This window comes from Cervus canadensis, chromosome 28 (genome assembly GCF_019320065.1).
Source record: "Cervus canadensis isolate Bull #8, Minnesota chromosome 28, ASM1932006v1, whole genome shotgun sequence".
NCBI lineage: Eukaryota > Metazoa > Chordata > Mammalia > Artiodactyla > Cervidae > Cervus > Cervus canadensis.
In genome coordinates this window covers 29,406,949-29,433,972 of record NC_057413.1, presented here as the reverse complement: position 1 = coordinate 29,433,972, position 27,024 = coordinate 29,406,949, and the positions used below count along the sequence as shown (strand labels likewise).

General features: G+C 39.1%; 1 protein-coding gene across 1 annotated transcript; it reads left to right on the top strand.

Moving 5' to 3' along the window:
• Window positions 1–1,182: 1,182 nt before the first annotated feature.
• On the top strand, window positions 1,183–26,706 carry GLYATL3 (glycine-N-acyltransferase like 3). The gene is made up of 6 exons (XM_043450941.1): window positions 1,183–1,268; window positions 7,320–7,432; window positions 16,767–16,874; window positions 17,334–17,460; window positions 21,010–21,133; window positions 25,286–26,706. The coding sequence occupies exons 2-6, from the start codon at window positions 7,355–7,357 to the stop codon at window positions 25,710–25,712; spliced, it is 864 nt and encodes a 287-aa protein (XP_043306876.1). The 5' UTR covers window positions 1,183–1,268; window positions 7,320–7,354; the 3' UTR covers window positions 25,713–26,706.
• Window positions 26,707–27,024: the final 318 nt, after the last annotated feature.

Sequence of the window (27,024 nt, the reverse complement as noted above, 5' to 3'; positions counted from 1 at the left end):
AGTTTTCCTGGAAAAGATATTTTTCCTTTTTAGCTATTTCTCATATGGCAAAAAGCTACTATTCTAGTTAGTTCAGATGTTAAATAAACAGCAAAGAATTTTGTAAAAATAATAGAAGTTTCTTTTCTGGAACATGTACTCTAAACCTGGGAAGAAATGTATATGTCCCTCCAAGTCCATAAATAACTTGGCCCCTGACTTTTTAAGGTTTTCTCTGATACTATACCTCATACCTAAAATAGTTTCTGTTCTATAAATAACAACTTCTGTTCATTTTTTAAGATCCATTTTCCTTAAATAATGTACAGGAAAGATTAGATTTATACAGGCCCCTTAGGACCATGCATGGGTATAGGTTGCCCTGGGTAACACCATTCTTAAAAAGTTATCAGTATACCAGGATCAAAAATGCTCTTACAGGATCAAAAATGCTCTTACTTATCCAGTAATTGTCCTCTGAAACAATTTCTTCCAGTCACTTTCAACTACCAACTACCCACTGTGTTACTTAAACCAACATCTTCAAATAAAGAATGCCCTAACATCTCTAGGTTTGATCTTGACTTTGTCAGACTTAAACATGGTAAACAGTATCCTCCCAAGTGACCACATTCAAACTGAAGTTCTGTCTCTATACCGCTGAGACATTCGTACTATTTATTATCCTACGGCTCAGGTATTGTGTGCTGAGACGCCCGTGGTGCTTGCAATTGCAGCCAGTGGAGCCGAGTAAATTCTGAATGAATTTTCATTTGAAAGACCAAGGTAAAGGAATTTAAATTCTCAAAAAATACTCTGTTCCGTGAGGGGCCTCCTTAGAGATCACTCTCTTTCAGACTTGGAAGTTTAGAGCAGCAAAATCATTTTCTTCAGAATAGACAAAAATACATAAGCACTCTGTACTGTCTTCCTATTTGTCTGGGTCCCATTCCTTTTTATTCTTTTCCATTGTATCCTGTCAGAAAGATAGGTTTTATGTCTAGAAAACATCCATCTCTAAATCAAGATGAGTTTTCAGTGCCTTTTACACCATAATACTAAATGTATTAGAAAGAGGAGGAATGAAAATACTCATGGTGATTTTTTTCACCTGACGTCATAAACTCCTCCCTTCCTCTTGTTGTGGATAGCCTGTCTTTCTCCTGCCCTCCTCTTTCTGCATAGAAGGGAAGTAAGGTTGAAGAATTAACCAGCCTTGGACACAGAAGAAGACACTGCACTGCCACGCAGTTTAAGACCTCAGTTCCAGACTGAACTCTCAACATTAGGTAAGCATTTATTCATTAGAACAACAAATATCAAGTCATTGTTTATAATTACAAGCAGAAATGGGAGACATAGAAAGAGGAGAGATGAAATTCAATGTTGTATAGGAAGACCAAACTATATTTAGGTTTACAGGAAAAGATAATTTCTTGCTGTTGTTTTGGGGTTTGGGGGTGCTTTTGTTTCTTTGCTTTCTTAAGTTTTGATATGGAGAAAATAAGCCTTACAAAATACAAAATTATTTGCATCGTGACATGGGCACACTAGAGGAACAGACAAGAATCTCTCTAAACAGGAAAACTATCATCTGAAAAATAATCAGTGCTATTAGATTACAAGTACTGTAAGAAGTTCTTTATTTCCTCCTTAACAAACATTCACTATTGTATTATAACGTGGTGTGCTGCACTAGCCACTCAGTCATGTCCGACTCTTTGTGACCCCGTGGACTGTAGCACCCCAGGATCCTCTGTCCATGGGCTTCTCCAGGCAAGAATACTGGAGTGGGTTCCCATTGCCTTCTCCAGGAGATCTTCCCAACCCAGGGATGAAACCCAGTCTCCCACATTGCAGGTGGATTCTTTACCGTCTGAGCCACCAGGGAAGCCCATAAATGGCATATCACATCATAAAAACAGAGACCTTATGTTTTATTTATTTATAAGAATGAATTCTAGGAGCGTGCCGTGCCTTTCTTGTCTGATTAATATTAATAATATATTTTAGCTGCTTGCTGTGTCCTGATGGGCACCCAAATGCCTCAAGAAAGCTCAGTTCCTAAAACTTATGTTGAGTATAATTATTTTCCTTGAGACAGTGACTCTGCTAGTGATAAAATTTTGGCTAAAGGAGGTACAAACCTTTACTTTCCTATTCAAGAACAGGTGTTTATTTAGAAACAAACTCACAGACATAGAGAACAGACGTGATTTCCAAGAGGTGGCGGTGGGGAGGGATGGATTGGGAGTTGGGGATGAGTAGATGCAAGCTATCATATATAGAATCATATATACACATACACGTATACACATATCGTATACACATATCATATATGTGTGTATAGCACAGGAAACTATGTTCAATATCCTGTGATAAACCATAACGAAAAATAGTGTACATATATGTATAACAAATCACTTTGCTATACAGCAGAATTTAGCACATTGTAAATGGACTATACTTCAATAAAATAATTTTTTAAAGAACATTGGCTTATCATAGGGAATTTATAATTGAGTCATGTTCAGTTCAGTTCAGTTCAGTCACTCAGTCGTGCCCGACCCGTGAACTGCAGCACGCCAGGCCTCCCTGTCCATCACCAACTCCTGGAGTCCACCCAAACCCATGTCCACTGAGTTGGTGATGCCATCCAACCATCTCATCCTCTGTCATCCCCTCCTCCTCCTGCCCATATAACATTCTGATCTTACACTTTTCAGAGTTAATAGTTGTCATTGTGACTTTCTAATGGGATTCCAAATAAAAAATATTTTATGAGACTATTTTTCATTCTTATTCTCTGAGAATTTGTTTTCTTTTTTGTTAGCTTTAAAATTTATCTTCATCTTTAATAAAGAAAGATCCTTATGAAATTTATCACTTTTTCACTAAAGGATATTGTCTAGTGTTGTATATTAATTACAGTGTCCTCTTTGTGTGAACCCATAGAACTGTCTCTCTGATTTTAATGTCACCAATCTGTGACCCTGCAAAATTTGTGAGTCAAAAGAGCTGGTTAGCCTAGAAAGATAAACTGAAGCCAGAGCAAGGTAGGTTTTGATTATATAGAAGTTAGAGAACTGGACTTAATTTAGAAATGACTAAGTGAAATTTGAGCAAATGCTCTGGTAAAAAGTATAAGGATAATTTTATGGGCAGTCTGAATCATGTTTATTTCTCTTTGTGTTAGCTGCTAGAAAGCTTAGAGTAAAATATGGACCCTTACCTGCAAGTATAGTTGATTTTCATTGTTCTTGATAAGGTTCAAAAAGTCACCTGTGAACACTGTCTTAATTATTTTTGAACCATTGATCCTAAGGAAAATTCAAGATTAGATTCCTGCAAGCCTCTGGTCACAAGGTTTTTATCGGCAGATCAATACATAACTTTGTTATATGTGTATTTTCATTTAAAGGCACATTACTTAATGTATCTTGTTGATTATCGCTGAACTTACAATCAAGAGCATTATAACCCATGCCTAAAAGAAACTTATCCAATATATGTATTTTCTCTAGGAAGGTACATGACAGCCTTTTTGCACGTAGGAACACTAAACAGCACTTAAGCACTATGCTTGGGGGCCATTTTCAACAGTGAAATAGGCAACAAAAAGCAAAAATGCAAAAGAACACGGCACTGGGACTTCCCTGGTGGTCCAGTGGTTAAGATTCCACGCTTCCAATAGGGAGTTGCAGGTTCCATCACTGGTGTGGGAACTAAATCCCAACTAAGACAAACCAAAAAACAAAAAACAAAAAAAAAACACAGCACTAACTAGACGTGTAAAGGACTTGTTTGCAGTAGGGGAGCTTGAACAAGAAGTCAGCTTCTTCAGCTTCAACTGGCTGAAGATGTGGGCATTGGGAGGCTCCAATTTTTCACTGCCCTATCCATGTCCACAAATGACTTCAGGATCACTGTCAGTACTCATTTGAAGTTACAAATAACTTTTAACAAGTAGGTGAATTCACAAATACGAAACCCATGAATAAAGAGGACCAACCCTACATGCAAGATTGTACTCTATATGCCTTGCCTGCCTACTTCACTGGTAACTCCGTATTTCTTTTGCATCTTTGTGTTTCCGGTAGCAGGAATTTTTATTTTAGTTTAATTTTTTATGTATTTTTCCTGTGTGTATAAGTGGTTTTGAACCCTTTGGGGAACAAACCAAGCAATTAATAAGCAAATCAGCTACAAGTATTTAGAATTCCTCTTCTTTGCACTAGCAACCTTACTACATAATTGTATACAAAAAGATCTCTGAACATCAAACCTAGGAAGAGAAACATGATCAACTTCCCTTTAAAATCATTTCATTTCATTTTCTCTCAAAAGACTTTGAATTAGAATTAGTGAATGTGTTTAACCTAAGGGTTTACTAAGAAGTTAAGATTGCATTTAGAGATGAGGTGAATGAGTGAAGAGTCAAGCAGATACAGGATGAGGAGATAGTTGCTATACTTCCTTATCTGTTCATCCTCAACTCTGAAAACTTCCTCTTTTCAGGGCTAACAGTCCTTCATATCTCTTCTGACTCTTGCTGGGAATGCAAACACCTCAGACATACCCTTCAGTGGACTGGAGCCCAGGGGGCCTGATCATAAGAAACATGCTTCTTAGAAGTTCAGACTCACATAAACTATATGACAGAGATTTATGATGATGGATTTTAAATAAATCTACAGTCATACATTCTGAGTATCTCATAGCCACACAGAGATGCCACATAGAGAAGTCAAGTAGCTTTCTCTGTCTGAAAAATGTATTGTAAAGAAATAATCCAGCAGAAGCCTAGGTTCTCAACGTTTAGTTATCTTTGCATCCAAGTGCCTGGCTGCTCAGGGTAGGGAAAAAGAGTAAATTGGATAAACTCTATCACACTGGATAGAGGGAAAAAAAAAAACTTTTTTTTTCTCTAATTCAGTCAAGACCTGATTGGAAATATGGGGGGTGGGGGGCGGCGGGGGAAGTTTTCTTGGAAACAAAAAGCCATGGGACAGAGCCCCCAAAATCTACAAAATGCAATTAGATAAGAATGCATGGAGTTGTGTACGTTACATTTAGGCCCTTTACATCCCTTAATTTTATCGGACTAAAATGAGCCTCCGCCTTTGCTCACATCTGATTCATCTTTAAGCTAGGTATTTCTCTCCTCTTAACCACCTGACCCACTCAAGTTTTTCTCTGGTCTTTGCCCCACATTGTGAAAATAAGTTTCCCTACTTAACCTAAGACTGTTCCTCTGAGCTTCATATCATGCATTCAACAACTACTTTCAGCGACCTTACTGTGTGCCAGGCCCTGTGGTAGGTGCTGGGGATACAGCGGAGCACAGAGCAGACATGGGTCTTTCTTCATGCAGCTCATACGCTCCTTAAGACAGGCTTATACCAAAGAAAACACAAATAAATATAAAGTTACAACTGTTGGCCTGTCCTGAAGGAAGAATTCAGAGTACAGTGAACATGTGTAACAGAAGACTTAACCCAGTGTAGACACTCACATCTCCCCAGGATCCAGTTTTGTGAACTTTCCATTTCCAGTGATTCTGATTGACACATCCCAGGGCCTCCTTCTCTCTCTCTTTCTTCCCTCTTTAGAGGAAGATGGCAGTCAGAATTAATCTTAAAAAAGATTGGTGGTACAAGATGAACCTGTTTGCAGGGCAGGACTAGAGACCCAAAGGTAGAAAACAGACATGGGGACACAGTGAGGGGAAAGGAAGGGTGAGATGATGCGGAAGACTAGGATTGACATATATACCCTGTGCTGTGCTTAGTCACTCATTCGTGTCCGACTCTGTGCGACCCCATGGACTGTAGGCCACCAGGCTCCTCTGTCCACGGGGATTCTCCAGGCAAGAATACTGGACTGGGTTGCCATGCCCTCCTCCAGAGGATCTTCCCAACCCAGGGATTGAACCCAGGTCTCCCGCATTGCAGGCAAATGCTTTACAGTCTGAGCCACCAGGGAAGCCCAAGAATACTGGGGTGGGTAGCCTATCCCTTCTCCAGGGGATCTTCTTGACCCAGGAATAGAACTGGGGTCTCCTGCATTGCAGGCGGATTCTTTACCAGCTGAGCTACCAGGGAAGCCCAACATATATACACTACCGTACGTAAATAGCTAGCTACTGGGAACCTTCAGTAGGGCAGAAGGAGCTCAGCTCCGTGCTGTGTGACGACTTAAATGGGTGGGATTGAGGGGGTGGGAGGGAGGTCCAAGAGGGAGGGGATAATGTATACATATAGCTGATTCCCTTCATTATACGGCAGAAACTAACACAATATCGTAAAGCAATTACACTCCAATTAAAAAAAAAAAAGAAAGAACTACACCCTCATCCCTATGCAGTGAGGCTACTGGGGAGACTGACAAGCCCCATAGCAACCCTTGCAAGGTGGCTGGCTGCTGTGGCTTTGTCCTGGAGTACCACATCCCTGTCCCCAGTGGCACTAGCATCATCCCAGCCCCTGTGTCTAAGAAATTACTGACAATAGCTTGAATTGGTGACTTTCTGTACCTCTGCCAGGGGCTGTACTGCCTCCATGGGCAACTTTCCCAAGGCCTTTTTTTTTTTTTTTTTTTTTACACTTGCTGAAACATATTTACCTGACCAAAGATTGAACCCATGTCCTTGGCAGTGAAAGCAGGGAGTTCAGTTCAGTTCAGTCGCTCAGTCGTGTCCGACTCTTTGTGACCCCATGAATCGCAGCACACCAGGCCTCCCTGTCCATCACCACCTCCTGGAGTTTACTCAAACACATGTCCATCGAGTCGGTGATACCATCCAGCCATCTCATCCTCTGTCGTCCCCTTCTCCTCCTGCCCCCAATCCCTCCCAGCATCAGGGTCTTTTCCAATGAGTCAACTCTTCGCATGAGGTGGTCAAAGTATTGGAGTTTCAGCGTCAGCATCAGTCCTTCCAATGAACACCCAGGACTGATCTCCTTTAGGATGGACTGGTTGGATCTCCTTGCAGTCCAAGGGACTCTCAAGACTCTTCTCCAACACCACTAAATAACTTTTGATGCCATTTCCAAGACCTACAACTAGCTCACTCCTGAAAGAGATGGTATTCACCAAGTCTTCATATTAGGAATTCACCAACCATCTTAAGACCCACACCAGAGTTTCTCTGCAGAAGACCCTGGCTCTAGTTGTAGCCACCATATCATTTTACATGAGAAAAAGTGAATGAAGCCCAGTTTAAAGAAACAAACAAACAAATGAACCAAAAAGACAAAGAAAAACTTCAAGGATCTTTCTGGGTAGATTTAAATACTAACAGACAAAAATTAAATACATCCTTTCATGTTTTTAATTAGGGGTGGAATTACTAGCTCTCCACTCTCCAGAGAACATGCCGGTTCTTAACTGTTCTACCAAATTACTGATCCTGGAAAAAATGCTGAAGAGTCACTTTCCTGAATCACTTAAGGTATGAAACATTGAATAGTTCTATCTTCTTTGTTTTATTAATCTGTGAAATAACATCAGACTTATAGCTGTTTCCCAACTTTTCTTGATGGTAAGATGTGAGTACTTAGTAAACATACAGTTTCCCAGTCCCCTCCTGCTAGAGGTTGATTCAATGGATTGGGGATACAATGCAGTAAGTTATATTTTTGACAGTCTTGCTAGATACCTTCTAGGAAAATTCAGGCTGTGCTGGACTGGACTATTTATGAAGTAAATTTCAGTTCTAAATTTTATTAAATAGCAGAAGGGTAATTTCTTACTTGTTAAATTTTTATTTTTTAAAAACTTCTAAATTCAGATTAGTTGACTTGACCTGAATGGTATGTATAATTTTTTTTTAAATATCTTTCACATTATCTCATTTGAGCTTCAAAAACACCTAATCAATCCCTCTCTAAAATTAATTCCTCTGTAATATTAAAACCTCTGAATAGGCAGATATTTATATTATAATTTTACAGATAATATTACTGAATAACTTCCCCATTTCCAGGTGCTAGAATTCAGATTTAAATCTAAATTATCAAATTTCAAATTGAGTGTTTTTTGGAAATGCCTGCCTCTCACAACAACATCTGAAGTAAGAATTAAGGAAATGAACCGTATAGGCATAGATGCCTTTCTGAGAAATCTCCTCTTTCATAGCTGCTTAGCTCTTTGCTCCTAATTTCTTATTTTTCCTACCCTGAGTCTTTTTATCCCTAAATCTCTTTATCCTCCTTTAATGATTTCATTGTTATATAATGCCTGGGTTTGTTCTCTGACCACTGTTTCAAAATACCCTTTCAGGAAACACTAAGTCCTTTTGTGAATAAAAAAGATAAAGAAACCATAGTCTCAGTTGTTTCCTCTTCCTCCATCCACTGGAATATATAGCTGCATATTTTATAATTCCACTGCCATCTCCCTCCCCCTGTGGTTTCAACCCATGCCAAAGCTTTCAGTTGGTTCTGATCTTTACAAGCTAGTTATTTTTTCAGAATCTGAATATTGTAAAGAAGTTTTTTTTTTCTTCTAACTGTGTGAACATTTCAATCATGTTTAAGTTCCATTTTTGAATAAGGATTATGCTTTCCTCATGTGAAACTATTTTAATAAATGTATTACTCCATACACGTAAGATCATGAATTCCAGACTTTAATCATGAAGAGAACAAGCATGACCTTTCCAGGTTACTTTCGTTTGTGGATTTTCACTAAGTATGATCCATGTTGCACGTTAGGATTAGACTACATTTGGAAAGATACAGTCTATGCAAAAATTTGAGTGAGGTCTCAGTTTGGGTAAGACAGAAGAGAGTTGGATCATCTTCTAGGCATTGAGATGAGGTGAGTGATTTGAACTAAGATAGTGATAAAGGAGATAAAATGTAGGCTCTGAAGCCCTTATAATTTAACTTTTTTCTTTGAAGTATAACACTAGAAAGGGCTTGACAGGTGGTGCTAGTGGTAAAGAAACTGCCTGCCAATGCAGGAGACATAAGAGCCCCTGGGTTGGGATGATCCCCTGGAGGAAGGCATGGTAACCCGCTCCGGTATTCTTGCCTGAAGAATCCCATGGACAGAGGAACCTGGAGAGCCGTGTCCATAGGGTCACAAAGAGTCAGATAGGACGGAAGCAAATTGGCACATACCCACATAACACTAGAAAGTGTGCAAAACAGGATACAGCTCAGTGAATTTTCTCAAAGTGAATATCTATGTAATTTCTACTCCATTCAAGAAAGAACAGTACATCAAACACCATTCTTCCCCCACTCCATACTCTTTTCCTGTCAATATCTTTCCCTGGTCTCCCATAGCAACCACTATTAACTTCTAAAGTCATCATTTAATTCTCCCTGTCTTTGAATGTAGTATAAATTGGATCACACAGTAAGTATCTTTTTGAACTTAGCTTCTCTGGCTGGACAAGCTCAATACCATGTTGCTCTTTTGTAATCCATGGTAGGAATATGCCACAATTTATTTACTTATTCCACTGTGGCTAGATATTGTTTCCAGTTTCTGTCTACAGTATTATAAAGATGCTGCTGTCAACACTGGCCTATAGCTTAGCTCTCCTCCTTACCAGCACAACCTTATCTTCTCTAGAAGCACACAGGTAACATAGGAAAGTTGCTTTGTGGGACAGACATCTTTGATTCTTAGTGGAGAAGAAAGTGTGAAAAGTCACAGAACGGAATTCTAAGATACTTCAGTATTATTTAGTCAATAAGCCTTTGGTCATCTCTGTCAGACTCCATGGAAAGAACAGTGAATAAGACATAGTTACAACCCTCAGGGAACGCTTAAACAGACCTGCTCTATCAAATCTGAAATGCAGGATATGCTTTTGGTTTTTTTTCTGGGAGACAGTATCTCAGTCTCAAGTGATATTTAATTGTAATTCAGGGTTGAAAGAGTGGTTGTACTTCACATATGATGTTCAGATAGTGTAGTAAAGTTCAAAAGCAGCTGCACATCAAAATTATCCATAGAACTTTTATTTATTTATTTATTTATTTCACAAAAAAGGGAAGTTTATTGCTGACTCGAGTCAGGGCTCACTGCTGCAACCAACGCAGTGGTGCAGGGTCAGAAAGCGCTGAGCCCGAGCTGTTACCCAATTTATAAGGTGTGCATAAGCAGTTGGTAGCTGGCTTAAGTGGATTGGTTACATGTTTGCAAAGTAATCTTATTGGCTCAAACCTTCACGGAAACTTGGGCGTTCGCGGGCTTTTCAGCTTTCCCCTGATAGGTTCCCTTTTCCTTACTGGGCGCATATTGATTGGCTGGCTCCAGGTGGCCTGATAATCATGTTACCCTGGAAAACCAGGCCTACTCTTAATCTAGGCTGCCTATCATGGCGCAGCCTCACATTCCCCCCTGTCTTGTTGTTTCTGTGGAAGGCCCAATCATGGGTCTTCTATATCATCTGTGGGGGCAGTCGAATATTGAGATCTGAGTAACATTAGGTGGATGGACAGGCAGTGTGTTTTCCCTAACAACTCTCCCTTGAGAGACTTCATACTCAAGATGCTTTTTGGGAATTGGGGCGGAGGTCTCTTTCTTCTGTAACTTCTTCCTGCTGTGCCTGGGCGTAGGCCTGCCTAGCAGAGCAGAAGTCTCTCTATACCTGACCTAAGTTGGGGTGTTTTATACTGAGACCAGCTTTTACTCTTGTAATAACAGCAACTTAGTTTGAAACTGTTGGCGCCTCTCAGAGATAAAATAGACAGGGGCCAAACAGGAGACCTAACAGGATGGTCATCACTGGTCCCCAGAAACAGGAGGCAACATTTGGGGTGATTGGCTGGTGGTCAAGCAACAGAGCTGTGTTCTAGGAATCTTGTGTTTAGTCTGAAGTTACCATTTTTCACCTGGGTGGGGGCTCCAGTTCTGTAAAAGAACTCAAAAGACATTGTTATGCATATTTCCCTGAGTAAGAACCAGGACCGTCTCAAGGCTGTACCACCATTTGATTGTTTTCCCTCTGTTTCTGTATTTTTTCTCTTCCCTGATTAGCAACTGCTTGAATCCACCCCATGGAACTCAGGGAAGGTCAAGGAGGCCGAATAAAGCCTATATTTTACAGTACAGCAGGTCTGTACTCCAGAGTCGCCACCCCACAGAGTCCTGCTCAGCTTTAATTTAGGGAACAGGGCAACTATGACTGTGATAATCTCTTGTCAAAATGGGGCATAGGACTGCCTCAGCCTGGAGAAGAGACACTGAATTGGAAGTATTCCTGAGTTCCAAGTCCTAGATTTGAGCCTTGTATGATTAAAATCTCAATCCCTTGGTCTGCCATTTTGTTGTAACATACCCAGTTAGTAGTAGCTAGAGGAGGGATAACTGGAGTTTTAATAGACAAAATAAACCTCTTTCTTTTAGAAGAATAGGCCTGAAACCCAGTCTGGACCTGGCACTTCAGGGAGACTTGTAGCCAGGTGGCCAGTTGCCTAGTTTTATAAAAAGTAAGGTAGAAGTTACTAGCTTCCAGCAGACATTGTTTTGAGAATGGTGGCATCTAAGCCTGACATGACTCAGAAAACTCAGGTGTTTAGCAATACAATGTCTAATCTGAAATTACACCCATAGTAACACCTGGTATTTCTCAGGATGTCTGAACCACAGCTGAGTACTCTATTTTGACTTTTAATTGTAAAATTTTTCCTTAATAGCCAAAGCAGATGGCACCATTAATGATGTCAGTGTTTCTCTATGTATGAGAAGATGCAAAAATTGGGACTCATAAAATCTCCTGAAAAGATCTAACTATCTGAAGGCCTGTTCTGCCAGTTTTTCCCAGAGCATGGAGCGCCTCATTCTTGATCTTCACCCTGAACTCCTTTCAGGGCCGTTGAAAGTCAGCAGTTGCAGTGGCCATGATATAATCTCTGTAGATGTAGATGGCAAGTGTCAATCTTCAGTTGGCAGAGCCCCTTTTTGCTCATAAACTTGACCATGATTTTGAGGGGGGCATTTCATGACCATTTTATCCCAAGGTGCTGAGAATGTCCATTCTCAGGTTTGGCAAAGATTTTGTTGACAGGTCACTCAATGTGCTGTTACTGGACTAGACCATAAAACAGTATCCAAAATTCTCTGGACCACCTGTCTTACTAGCCTCTTGGTCCAGGAAAACATTCCCTCTTGTTGCTTTTTCTCATATCTAGAGTTACACTGCCATCATCATTGATCTCATAGGGAACTATATATTATTTTATCAGAGGCCTCAGTCACACATTTGGCACTGTAAGAAATAGCAATTTTGTAAAACAGGTGAAATACAAAGAACATAGCCAGCAGTACTAGTAAAGTCACAAGTAAGACTTAAGAGCTTCCATTAGATGTAGCCCAGTATATCCCAGGTCGTCTGACTTAGTCTACTCTGTACAAATCTTTATCTTTCAGGAAATTATACATTGGCACCACCATCTATAAGGCACATAGCCCAGTTTTCTAGTGTTACTAGACTGATTATCCTTAGCATGATATAATTGTTTTCAACACAGAGGAGACTTTAAACCTAAATTACCATAGCCTGGTGTTATCTATAGAAATCCATCTTATAATTGTGGAAGATTTCTTTTTCCTTTGTTGAAACTTCTTTGTTGCTCTGATTGAGCTTGAGGAATAGAAAAAGGCTCAAATTTATGGCCAGAGTCAGAGTAGGCATTATTAATTGGCCCAGTGAGGGGATCTCGTCTGGTAGTATCACAGTGACCTGAATATGACTATAATTTTTTTTTTTTTTAAGTAAATTTCCTCAGGGCCAACCAGTTAGAGTCTTGTAGTGGAGAAATTTACCAAGGTAACCCAGAACTAGATACAGGTAATTGGCCACAAACCCAACAATTGGATTGATTTCTAAAACTGGCATAGAATCAGGCCTATGATAGAAAATCATTTGATTTATATGCAAAGGTCTAAGAAGTCAAGAAAACATTACAAATGATCATACGAAGCAGATCCAGCATCTTGGGCAAGCTGTCTACCTCTGATGTTGCTGTCTTCTCATCCTGGTGTAGTGTAGTTTCTCTTGTTTGAGCATCATTTTAAGGTGAGATCAGGTCAGCTGTCTTCTCTATAGACCAATCCAGTGTAGGGGCCTTTGGAAGTGGGAATTAATCTAAGAGTTAATTTCTCTTCAGTTTCATTGTGCATGAGCTAGTTAAAAGTACCTGATAAAAAGTCCTTCCATTCAGGTTGGAGACAGTCTCTTAAATTATGTCTTTTTCCAGTCCTGGTTGCAGGTCATGAGGCATCTGATCTTCATCCAAACATAGATTACTGAGATAAGCTTCAGAAACAAACTTTCACATTAATATCACATAACAGCAAAGAACTATCTGAGAAATGAGTCTTACTACATGCAGACCTCCATTAACAAACTGGGATTTAACATTTTTTTGAAATATCTTTTTCTCCCTAAAGTTACCCTCATTTTTATCAAGTACAACCAAATTAAGGCTAGTTTGCTTGCAAAATAGGTCTCTTTTCACTAATTTTGGTCTGATGATTTATATAACCATAATTGATCATAGACTTTTTATTTTGCTGAAACACTTATTGGATCTCAGACTGAACTTTTAATATAAAACAGGACTGGGAAACTCACACCAAAGGCTTATCACAGATTTTGCCTAACAAATCTAGGTGAACTCTTTTCTTTTTAAGGTCTCAAAAATTCCTTGAGATTTTTGTACCTGTTAGTGAGATAACCTTCTTAGCTCATTTGATAAACTTACTGGAAACCTAAGAGTTTCAAATTTCTGGAGGAGTCAGATAGAGAGAAAATATAATTGTTTTGTTTATAACATGTAATTTTACCAAATTATTTTTATAACTAGTTTGAGAGGAAGGTTTTTCCTATTCCCGGAAAACACACGATTTAAACCTGTAATTTCTCAGATAGAAACCATAAAAGTTATAAGCATATTCGCTGGTTCATTCAGTCCTTTGTTAACTTTTGTGAAGTCATCAGGTTTTTCATTAGAATACCAGGACGTATCAAAATGTTAAGAAATCCATATACTTTCTAGGATATCTGTATTAGTAATTTTTCATACATTATAACATGAGCGGATTTATTACTCATTTGATAATCTTTTTCATGTAATATAACCAACCAAATAAACAATTTAATATCCCTCTTTGGGATGTTTCAGGGGCCCTCTGAAACACCCCAAAGTTAGCTAGATGTCAAAGGAACTTCAAAAGAATTCGATTTAGGAAGTTTTATCGAAAAGATCAATTAAAAGCTTTAGAACATTTGGTCAGATTTAGTCAGTGTTGATGGGTGTATCATTTAGCTTGTTGATATGTCACAATGGGCGTAAATACCAAGGCTCAAGGTCTAGTGAAAGTCAGCTCAGCTATCTTGGACCTAATTGGCTCTAAGCAGTTTTCTTACAACCATGTCATTCCTAACAAAATTCACTTATCTAACTAATTGTAATCCAATTTTAGAAAATCCTGATCATGCATAACTCTTTTTAGTATTTTTTTCATACTTTACTGAAAGCACACTTCCTGCTTTCCTTTAGCAATCAAGAGCTAACTTTTATATTAGCATTTTATAGATTGGTGAGTATAAATACCAGTGATAATTTCTAAAACTCTTGCTTTCTTAAAACATTTTAGGATGGCATCGAACATTATTCATTTATAGTCCCAAATCTCTTTAGTTTTTCTGTAAAAGGAAATCAGTGTTTAGTAGTAAATGTTTCAAAATCTTATTTCATTTGGAAATGACCTAATTATTTAATAGACTTCCAATACTTAGTTTAGCACAACCCTTAGAAATTCAAGTTACGCCAATCTGGGGAGACCATTGTAGACAGATATTCTTAAAGAATAATTATTCTTAATAGTTATTCTTAATAATAATTATTCTTAATAATTATTCTTAATATAATATTCTTTATATGCAAACTCATACCTCATTTACATTTTTTAGAAGTTTTTTCACTCGAGGTAATTTCCTTGTTGACAAACTTGTAATAGGTATAATATTTAACTTATATTAAACCTAGGTACAACGAAAATATTCTACTTGATGTTAATTACTCTAAGACATGTCTATATTAGATAGGTCAACAAACAAACATTAATATCAAGTATTTAGTACTGAATATTTCCCAGTTCACCTAAACCTGGAATTTATTGTTTAATTTAGAATTATTTGATTTGTAAGTGCTTACCCCTTTTTTTTAAGCCAATTAAATAGAGCTCATTTACAAATTAACCTAAAAAATATTTTCCAGAGACAAAGACATACCAAAACATATTTAGACAGACACAGTGCAAGATCTAGCTTCATTTTCTAAGTTTGGTTATGAATTAGATATTACAATATAAAATTTACTAGTTTATAAAAAAAGTTGAAATAAATAACATTTTTAAAGGCTTTTTTCCTTTTTCTCTCAGTCTCAGGAGTTAGAGATGGTCTAGATAAGTGTTCCTGAGAGCCGTGGTCTCATGGCACAGGAAAAGAAAATCAAGTTTTAACAAAATGGCGGCAGGTCTAAATGGTGGCCAGACAAAGCAAAATGGCCGTCACAAATCACAACACAGAACAGAGTTAAAACACACACATATAAACCTGGCAGTCCTCATCAAACACTCCCTTAAATACAAGAATACAGTCTCTCAGAAAACCTTCTATAGAGACACAAAACTTCAGATGTCTTCAAAGATTTCAAAAGGAGGAAAGAAAGCCAGGTTGAAAGAAGGAGGAGGAGGCGGCGGGAAAGGGGGGCAAAAGGGGTGGACTTACAGATGTCTCCTGCCACCTACAGACACCCAGGCGTTACAGGACTTTTCCCTGGGCTTCCAGAAAAGGGAGACCAGAGACAATGCCAGCACACACACAAACACGGAGAGCCAAAGACAAACACACGGACAGATAAACATCGGCCGACGACACAGCGCAGGGTTTTTGGGCCCCCTGAATTTTCTTGCCCCCCGGTACAAGGTTTACCTTACCGAATGGCGTTCACTGCTCACCAGACTCGGGATCAGGAGAGGAACTCCCCCTCCCGCAGAGCCGGCTGCTTTCCAGTGCGCTCGCTGGCCTCAGTCTTGCGCCAGCTGGAACGTCCAATCCGTTCCCCCTTTATAGAAAGCTTTCTCCTGCACCAGATACCTTCCTGCTTCTCAGCAGGGCCTCGGATTTACACTGGACTTTCTTGAACTGCCTGAGCACCGGTGCTATTATTTATCCTTCCCCTCTGTCCTGAAAGTGTTCTGCTTCCCCGGTCAAGGGATTCCGGACGAGTCCCCAAATGTTATGCCCGATGTCCGAATCCCCGAGTGGAAAGAGAGAAGGCTTCCAAGACAATGCAACTCGCAAAAAAGGGAAGTTTATTGCTGACTCGAGTCAGGGCTAACTGCCACAACCAACGCAGTGGTGCAGAGTCAGAAAGCCTCCATAGAACTTTTAAAAGATATATGAGCTCTAAATCTAGATATCAGATGCTGATTCATTAAGTATTACTGACCTATGTTCCAAGTCCCTGTCTGGTAAGCCTATTGATTTGGTACCTCTCACCACTGTGCTAAAAAAACACTACGTTTTGGGAGCATTTTCATAGACTGTCATAGACACTTTAACGGTTTTCATGTGCACTGATGAAATAACAAGGGAGAAGTCTGTATGTGTGTGGGTTGTGAATATACGTGTATATATTTATCATTTCCCCTCATGGCCATAAGTTTGCAGTAGTACAAGAAATCAAAAGAGTAATAAGCATCTGAAACGGTTAATAATATGACTAGCCATTCTTCTGGGTTCTCTGCCTTAGGTTTATGGAGCAGTGATGAACATAAATCGTGGGAATCCCTTTCAAAAGGAAGTGGTATTGGATTCATGGCCTGACTTCAAAGCCATCATCACACGGCGGCAGAAAGAGGTACAGTTTTAAAAGGCAAAAAAAGAATTGGCGCCAACTGGAATGAAAAGATGAAGTAAAGGGGAAGTTGTAACCATCATAGCTTAACAAGCTATACACCTCACCATTGGCTGCTAATTTGACTGGCTTTGGCGTATCAGACATATGGAAACCTCCAGTCTAAATGTGTTCACTAGGATGCTTTCTCTAGTGTTTGACAATCCCTAGAAGCATAAAGCAGATATGCTTGTACACACTAGTTTTCCCACTGGGTTGATGATTCCTTATGATCATTGACTTTGGTCGTATGGATAAATATGAAAGAAGATTGAAAAAGACAGCATCCTCCCCATTATGCCTCTGAGACAAAGGAGAGGCTCACTTGATCAAAGGTAGTGTCCTGACCTCATTAGGAAGGTACTGGAGTTCTGTATCTAGAGGATGTATTTTATGTGTTTGTGATTATGTCTTCTGTCTTAGGCTGCGACAGACAACCTGGACCATTATACTAATGCCTATGCTGTGTTCTATAAAGATGTCAATGCTTACCGACAGCTGTTGGAAGAACATGGTGTTATCAACTGGGACCAAGTTTTTCAAATACAGGGTGGGTCAAGTACAAGACACGAGACAGGCATTTTTTTTCTCCTTTTTATTATATCTATTAGATATATAAATATGATGCACTTTTCACACATATAAGCACACATATGTACAAATACACTTACATACATTTTATATATTAACAGTTTATGTATTACAGTCTTGTAGCAATACTTTTTTTTATTGCTAATGAGGTTTGGCCTTTGCAGTTGGCGGAAGGCATTTAAATGAGACTGCTTTTAAGCGATTTTTTTTTTCCAAAAAAAGGTATCAGTAAATATCACAGGATATTTCTCCTTACTACTTCTAACCCTCTCCTATCATAATCCTTTAAAGTAAATCTAATTTAAGTCTAAGCCAATAGGTAAGCCTTTGTTCTTTCTAAAGCAAATGATTGTTGAAAAAGATAATCATCTGGTCTACATAGGATAAACTGAAATGATTTTATAAGGAAAGAGTATATGTGGGCTCCAAGGAGATAACTACATAACCATCAATGCTTCTGGAAGAACTTCAGGCCAAGAAACAGATTATGACTTTTGATTATTGGGATGGATAGCTTTGGCTTCAGTGTATCACTTGCTCTCTCAACTTTTTATAATGATTGGGAGTTGATATAGGCAATGAAGTTACTGTGTATAGCTCTTCCAGTGAAATAAGTTCCTTGATCATTTGACAAGAAGGTAGGAACCCCCATGTTAGATATGTAAATTCTGGTAATTTTTATCAGCCAGAAATAGCTGGAGCCCTTTACAAGAAAAGTTTCTGTCCACCTATAATGATTTATGTAAATTCATAACCTAAAAACTTGGGATGTTATATATATATTTTAAAAAAATCCCCTTGCAAATGCTCAAAAAGACTTTATAGAGGCAGTTCTAAACTCTCTCACACATTTACAGATTTACCCCTGGTATGCTGGTTAGAAGTGAGGCATAATTCAACCACTTGCTTATCTAACTAACAATTCAGAAAAATCTCACCAGGATTACTTTAATGTGGAAATGAGTATATCTCCTCCTTAATGTGAAAAGTCATGGCAGTAACTGGATGGATTTTGGTATTATTGGTTAATATCCTCAAATCCTCTGAATTCATCATTATGGAGAGACCATCCCTCTAATTGCCAATACTTTTTTTCAGAAGCTGAGCTATTAGTTGTGAGTTATACACATTTTAACTGATAGTCATCTTTCCTGAGGGTTTGGTGGGGAGAGATGTGAATTATAGCACCTAGTATAGCTGGAATGGTAAAACCCCTCATTTACCATGTAGAGTAGTACAGGCTCTTGATTTCTGATGTGGTCTCAACTGTAGGTTTCTGTGGTAAGAACTATAATCTCTCTAGGACACTGAATAGCTTCTAAGAAGTCATCAGGGTCTTTACTATTCTTATTCAGAGAAACTGAAAAGGTGGCATTTCTATAACATCTCTAAATCATGAGCCTCCCTAAAGCCTATCAGCTAGACATAAACAGCCTTTTACTTTCTGCTGCAGTGCAGGCTAGGTCAGAACTAGCCTGCTAGTTGGGCTGGTGGATAGATCAGGATTTAGGCAGTGAAGCTGCTTCAGTACTGTGTGTTTAGAGCAAGAACACACCCTGCATGGGAATGCCTTTGTCATTTTTAATCTAAGAACCATCCATAAACAATGTTAAATCAGGGTTAATCCTCTAACAGACTCAGAGGAGCCAAACTCCTTGCCATTGCCATATCCAAGGGCAAGAAACAAAAATATGCACAATTGTCCAGACAGACCCTGCTCGCTGCTCACTGCTAGCTGCATGGATGAGACAGCTTGTCTACAGGAGGACCAGCCTGAAAGTTTCAAAGGCCTGCTCACTGGTAACTATGAACCAAAAAAATGTCCTCAAGTTCTGGCTTATTCGGTTAGCAACCCTTCCCCTTCTAAGGAGGTGGAGTGAACAATAGCAGATGAGAAGCGGAGGTTCCTTCTTTCTTGAGAAAGGAGAAAATCATTTGTTAAAAATGATACCCTGTCAACAGATAGAAGGACGTGATCCACAGCACCATGGAGAGATGATCGGCAAAATCTAAACAACAAATCCTGTGGTTTGGTGATTAGAGGCCTTAACCAGCAGGATTCGCTGACAAAAGAAGTTTTTAAAGGGGGGAGAGAGGAGTTTAGTGGGAATCGAAAGATCTGTTGATGAAAAGACTCACAGGACAAAAAGTGGGCAAAATCAAACTACAGTGTTTAAGGATGCAGGCTTGGATAATAAAACTGTAAAGAAAACAAGAAAATGGTTATCTTAAAAATTATTATAATGATTATTTTTGGAGGAGAGAGAAGGAATTGTGATTAAAAGATTGGGAGACTGATACCATACAAGGGAGCTCGTCAAATTCTATCTGTGGCTTTAGAAGTAGTTAAAATGTATGCAATTATTACTAATTAAGCTATCCTTTTTATGCAGTTTTTGTTACCTGTTACATCTTATAAGTCTAAAAGGTTATGTTTTAATGTTAGGATGACTTTTAGAAAGAATTGACTCAGTCTAACTTAGGAGAAATAAATTCTGTTGGAACTACCATCCACACCTTGAGTCAGCACCGCTCACTGCCACTTAGATGTAATTCAGTGTTTTAATATGGAGTGCTAGCCACAGCATCTATAATTTTAATAGCATTAACTTGAAGACTTGCTTATCTTTTCTTAGACTTAACTCCCTGATGGAGAAGCCAAGGCTCAGAGCACAGTCTGTGTTCACCAGGACCTGCCATTAATGTTTTCTTCAAGATGAAGTGATTTCCTAGGAGAAGGAAACAAGCAATTAGATATGAAAGGAAGTGGGAAAGTCAGTTTCCAGAGGATTCAAGCCATCAGCAGCCAGAATGGAAAGGACAGAGCAGATCAGCATTTGGAGAAGCAGACAGTCAGTTCTAAGTAAACAAGCCCCATGTGCCATGCTGTAATTACCATCAGAACAGAGACAATGGCATTCTTGTATACCACTCTGGAGCTGTGCCCAGCTTTACATACAACAAGAACTGAATAAGGGTTTATAGAGAATACAGTATAGCTATGACAAACGAGTGAGTTCTGGGTAAGTTAAGTTCAGAATAAACCTCACCAGTCCAAGTTTATATATTGACATTGCCATGATGGGCATTTAGGCAGGAGACTGAAAGACAGTCTTTAAAGTGAGATTGCCCTGCCAAATAAATTGAAGCTCTTTCATACTTCTAGAGCTAGAAAACATCCCTTACCCTCAGGGACTTAAGAGCAATCTTAGAAGTCAGGAAAATAAAAGTTCCCATAAGACACTGCAAATTTTAAGGGATAGTCCCATTGGAAATTCCCATGGAAGATCATGATCAACATGGATATTTGAAAATATCATACAAGACTTGAAAATCAAAGGAGTAGCTCTGATAATACATATAAGAATACAAGGTGGTTAGGATAATACAAGGTGGGAAACTGGTGGTATTGATTATACCAAGTATAGAAATACTATAACAAATTTCCTTTTGGCATTTTCAGATAAAGCGTCCACATTTTTTTTTCATTTTGTGTTTCCACATACAGGGCTGCAGAGTGAATTATATGATGTTTCCAAGGCTATTGCCGACTCAAAGCAGGTGGATGTAAAGCTAGCTTCCTTCAAGGCCGTTTGCTTATCTACGGTTTCAACTGCAGACACCAGTTCCTTGTATGTAAACCAAGTTTCTCCTTCTGGGGGAGCACTTATGCTATGGATGTACAAACTGCAGTACCCGGAGTACTTAATACCATTAAGGAATATTCTGGAATGTTGGATTTAGGTGACTGAATCTAAATGTGTGTGTGTGTTTACTCTTTTCCTTTTGCTCATAATTTCCTGCAAAATCAAATCTGTGTCTCTGTCCATAGTAATTAACTATGGACAGTTTTTTCACAGAATACACAGAAAAAATCATTTCTTGGGCATCATCCTCCTCCAAATAATTCTAAATAACTTCTGCTGTCTGCACCCAAGGTGGTTATAATTGTTTTTTGTTGTTTCAGGGATGAAGGCGTTTAACTGGCTTAAGTGTCTTTTATGCCAGGCACTAAAGTTTTAAATACGTTGTCTCTTGAATCCTTTCTACAACCCTATAAAGCAGTACCATTATTATTCCCTTTTTGAACAGAATTGAAATAACACACAGGCGCAAACTGTAGAGCCAGAAACAATCAAATCTAATTCCAGAATCCAGCCCTTCAGAACATGTGTTGGTTTATATCTGCATTCTTTTACTTCGTGGTCCCTGATCTGTCATTCACTAGTTACTTTCCATCTTGCCTTATCTTTCTGTGTGTGTGTGTACGTGTGTGTGTGTTAGTCAGGCAGTGTGTCTGATTCTTTGTGACCCCATGGACTCTAGGCTGCCAGGCTCCTCTGTCCATAGGATTCTCCAGGCAAGAACAGTGGAGAGAGTTGCCAGTTTCTTCTCCAGGTTATCTTTCTGAGCCTCAATCAGTTCTTTGTAAAAATGAACCTATAATATCTTCTTGGCGTGTTTCTTGTAAGCAAATGAAACCTGATACCTGAAAAGTACCCACTTCAGTGAATGTTACTTTTCTTCACTTCTGTGGTGTATGTTGAAGTAATTATTGAGCAAAACAAGACTAAACCTAGAAAAGAAGGGAAACTTTAAGTCACATAAAGCAACTGGATTTTATTGTTACTTTTTCAGTTATGAAAATTTTCAAACACAAGAGTTGGGAAACTAGTGTAATTAACCTCCAAAACCAATATACTTAAAAAAACCCTTAAACATCTGCCTCTTTCAATCACAAAATAATGCAGTTCTCAATTTTGTTTGTTCTTCATTCAATTCCAACTGTAACCTTTTCAACAATACATTTTCCTATTAATTGAATTAAAAAAATATAACCAAGCTTGTGCTCATTAAATATACATGTATATTTTTAAAAATATACAAAAAGTACTAGATTTATATGTTAGGAATCTTTTATCCAGACCTCTGTCTTTTCCACCCCCTGATTTATTCTAAAGGAAATATCTTAGATATTATTCCTTTATACTTAAATATTATATCTCCAAAAGAATTATTATTATTATTTTTTTTGGCCAGGCCTCACAGCTTGTGGGATCTTATTAATCCCTGGTGGTTCAGATGGTCAAGAATCTGCCTGCAATGCAGGAGACCCCAGTTCGAGCCCTGGGTTGGGAAGATCCCCTGGAGGAGGGCATGGCAACCCATTCCAGCATTCTTGCCTGGAGAATCCCCATCGACAGAGGAGCCTGGTGGGCTACACTCCATGGGGTCACAAAGAATTGGACATGACTGAGCGACTAAGCATAGCATAGCATGGCTTGTGGGATCTTATTAATAGCTCCCCCATCAGGCATCGAACCCTGGCCCCAAAAGTGAACACATTGAATTCACTCAGGGAATTCCCAAGAAATTTTTTAATTAAAGTGCTATAGTAACATCACCTCTGTGTCAGGGGTCCCCCAGACCACCTACAAGTTCAGTGATTGGCTAAGAGGACTCACAGGACTCAATATATTTAGTTGCGGCTATAGCTTATTATAGTGAAAAGATACAAAGCAAAATCAGCACAGGGGAAAAAGGTGCTTTGGCAAAGTCCAAAGGAAACCAGGCACAAGCTTCCCAGAGGCTTCCCTGAGCAGAGTCAGACAGTATGCATTTGATTCCCAGCAATGAGTTGTGACAACACAGATAAGATTTTTTTATTGGAGGTGCCCTCTGCAAGGCATGCACAGATTTCCTAGACTCCCAGGAGGAAAACAGGTGTTCAGCATAAATTACATTGACTGTACAAACAGGCCAAGCTAACCACTCTTAACCAGTTCTGGGAATGGCAGGACTCCTCCAGTAATCCAAAAGTACCAGACACCTAGCCAAAGGCCAACCTGGCAAGCAGGTTCTCTAAAAACAGTGGCCTTAAGCCTGCTTTGTTGGCTCTTTCCTTAAAATTTTGTGAACACTATTTCCTAAATATAAAATGACCTGTTAGTAGTCACATTTCCCCAATTATCATAAAACTTTTAGCACTTTATTTGTTTTGAATAAGCACCTGGTTATTATATGCAACTGGTTAATATCTCTCTTAAGTTTCTTTTGACAGATAGGTATCCCTTTCATCTCTTTTTATTTCTTATGTTACTTTTGGTTGAAAAAAAATCAGGCTATTGGTCCTTTAGAGTTTCCCATAGTCTGTCCAATTCAATAGACATGAATTTGAGCAAATTCCAGGAGATAGTGAAGGACAAGGAGGCCTGACATGCTGCAGTCCATGGGGTTGCAAAGAGCTGCTCATGACTGAGCTACTGAACAAGAAGTCTGTTTGCTGTCATATCCCTGAAATGTTATTTAAAATTTTCCTCAATCCCCCGTCAGATTTTTTTAAATCAAATTTTCACTTGAGTTGCTCCTTTCTGCATAGGAAGTTAGACGATTTGTCTTTAAAACCTAAATCATTACCCAAATCTGTACACTTTATTTTGGATACCCGCCCTTCACATACAAGGTCATTGTCTCGAATGTCCCTCCTGAAACACATGGTTTAGTGTTTTTATTTGTAGTGACATAACTACCTGAAGCTTCTTTGACTTTGTTCTAAAGTTTATTTTCAAGAATTAAATGAAAAAATCCTATTAAGCCAGTTATTGCTTGCATTTATTTATATTCTTTCCCCCTGCTTAGTGGTTAGGCGAATGGCCCAGTTCCAGGTCTCACAGAATACCTGAAATATGAGCTAACAGTGCATAACCACTAATTAAAGAAAACATAAACTTGTACTTCATAAAGAAAGGCCTAGTACAGGACCTCCCTGGTGGTCAAGTGGCTAAGACCTCACACTCCCAGTTCAGGGAGCCCAGGTTCAATCCCTGCTCAGGGAACTAGATCTCACCTGCTACAACTAAAAGATCCAAAATGCTGAAACTAAGACCTGGAGCAGTTAAGTCATTTTAAAAAAGGACATAGTGAGAGTGATATCAGTGACCTCTTAACTGGGGATGGTCTTAGGATATTGATAACTTCAAGCATGAAAGAAAACTCAAAACACAACCAGCCCCCCAGAGACTTGCAACTAAGTAACCTGTCTCAGTTCTTAGAAACTGCAACAATTTTTGTCCTTTTTGTTTTTTTTAATCTTAACACTCATGGATTTTGAAACGTTTTTCCAGAATGTTTAGGGAAAGGTCTGAAAGAGCTAGCATTTCTTAAGCATCTACAAATGCCTAGAACATTAAGCAGTTTATATTTCTTTTCTGGACATGGTTGCATAAATATAGGAGTCTTATCCTAAAACATTTATTGTTACCAATAAAAAGGTTAGGGGCCCAAGTATCTGGACTTGTTCAAGGCCTCAGAGAGGGTGTCAGCAGACTCAGGACTTAATAAGAACAAGTCTGAGGTTTATTCTCCAGAAAAATGAAACCCTTCCCTTCAACTATTCTGAGGACAATAACAAGTGGGCATAAAATTTGAAGGAAAGACTTAGACTCAATATAATGAGTGTTTCGTCCTGTTAGAAATGAAATCCTAAAAGATGTTTGTAAGTGGTAAGTGATGGATTCTTATTTATTGAAAATATTCTAGTATTTGCAAGGCACTATCTCCAGGATGCTTTCTCAGTTTGAATCAATGTAAAAAGAGAGGTAGTTGGGGAATTCCCTGGAGGTCCAGTGGTTGGGACAGGGTACTTTCACTGCTGGGGCCAGGTTTGATCCCTGGTGGGAGAACCAGGATCCCCCAAGGTTTGAAGTGAATAAAAGAGGGAGAAATACTTGTTTGTGGTCATGTGATCCCGAGTTCATATTTCTTCCCGTCTCATTTTCTTCAAGAATGAGTTCTTCCCTACGACTAACCTACCTGAGTGTTGCTGATGTTGACTTACTCAACCAGACTTGGTCTCGGGGCGGCAATGAACAGTGTCGCCGATACATCACCAACCTCATCTCCTGCTTCCCCAGTGTGTGTGTCCGTGATGACAAGGGGAACCCCGTGTCTTGGTCTATGATGGACCAGTTTGCCACCATGTGCCATGGCTACACCATGCCTGAGCATCGCAGGAAAGGTTATAATCGGCTGGTGATCCTCACGTTGGCCAGAAAGTTGCAAAGCCGGGGATTCCCCTGTCAAGGCAACATCGTGGATGACAACACGACATCCATTAACCTCGCGAAGAGCATCCATGGTGACTTCTTGCCTTGTCGGTTCCATAGGCTGATTCTCACACCTCCATCTTTCTCTGGGCAAGTTCACCCCTAGCCCATTGGAATTCCAGGAGTTCTCTTCCTTTTTCTGAATATACACACACTCCTTAGCTGCCAATGAGGGAAAAATTAAAACTAGAATCAGGGGGACTTTAAATTGTTGAAAAAGACCAGAAGACAAACAGGCTTAGGCTGGGAAGCCCTAACTCTCCCTGTCTCAGATTTCTACGGTAGTGACGATAGGCGTCAGAAACAGCTGTGACTAGAAACAGGATAACTATCTTCCTTTAGGATCCACTGCAGGAAGAAGGTTCTAAAGCCAGCAGTCTTAGCACAGGAGCAGAAATGACTGCATGAGAACAAATGACTAACGTGGGCCTACCTGGATACTGCATTATTATTGCCCTTGGGCTTATGCCCGCTTTTCTACAACCACACCGGCATCCTACAACCATAAATAACACTCTCCTGTGCCTGCCACTGTTCTGTCTCCCCAAATCTCTTCCTACCACCTGTGACTCAGGTTCTCTGTAGACTATCCTGCCTTCCCCCCTCCCCCCCTTTAATTCCTGTCTCTTCTCTAGCCTATAGTTCTTCCCTGGGAATGTTTGAATGTAGTGGTTCTCACATTTTAGTGCACTTCAGAATCATCTGGAGGGCAGGTTGCAACAAAAATAGCTGAGTCTCTCCCCACAGCCCCTCATTCAGTGTTTGAGGATGGGTCTGAGGTCAGGCCTGAAAATTTGTAATTCTAACAAGTTTCCATTTCTCAGTTGCCTTGGATGGAGGAATGAACACACGAGCATTTTAAAAACTAGAAGCAGATGCTCTCAGCATGAAACTGGACACTGCCTATCACCTATTCCAGCCCACTTGTTCATAATCAGATTTCTCATGGAAAACTAAGAGGCCTATTTATGTAGGTGTGCATTTGACATGCAAATATAAACATACATATACATATATTTTCACTTCTTTCTTACTTCTGTATGCATCCGTACATACTCAGAGAATTGTGGTAAGATAGTAAACTAGTTTATTCTCATTAATTATGAATATTTGTGTACCAAAGAAAATAAATGACTTCTTCAAGATTATAAAGATAACCAGTGCTAGAGGTTGAGCCAGAATGGTGTTATGTTGATTTCAAACTGTTTTCTTTTCATTAGACCATGTATCTTTTTAGGAAATGTAAAAGAAATTTAAATGATTAAATAATAAAATCAACATCTCCTTCATCTTTTATTCTTGTCAGTATTTTTTTTTTAATTTGGGTTCCAATTTCTTCTGTCTGTGTATCTTTCAAGGACAGTAAAGGAAGAGATAAACATCACAAGCTGTGTTCTTCTATCTGCAATAAAAGCTGA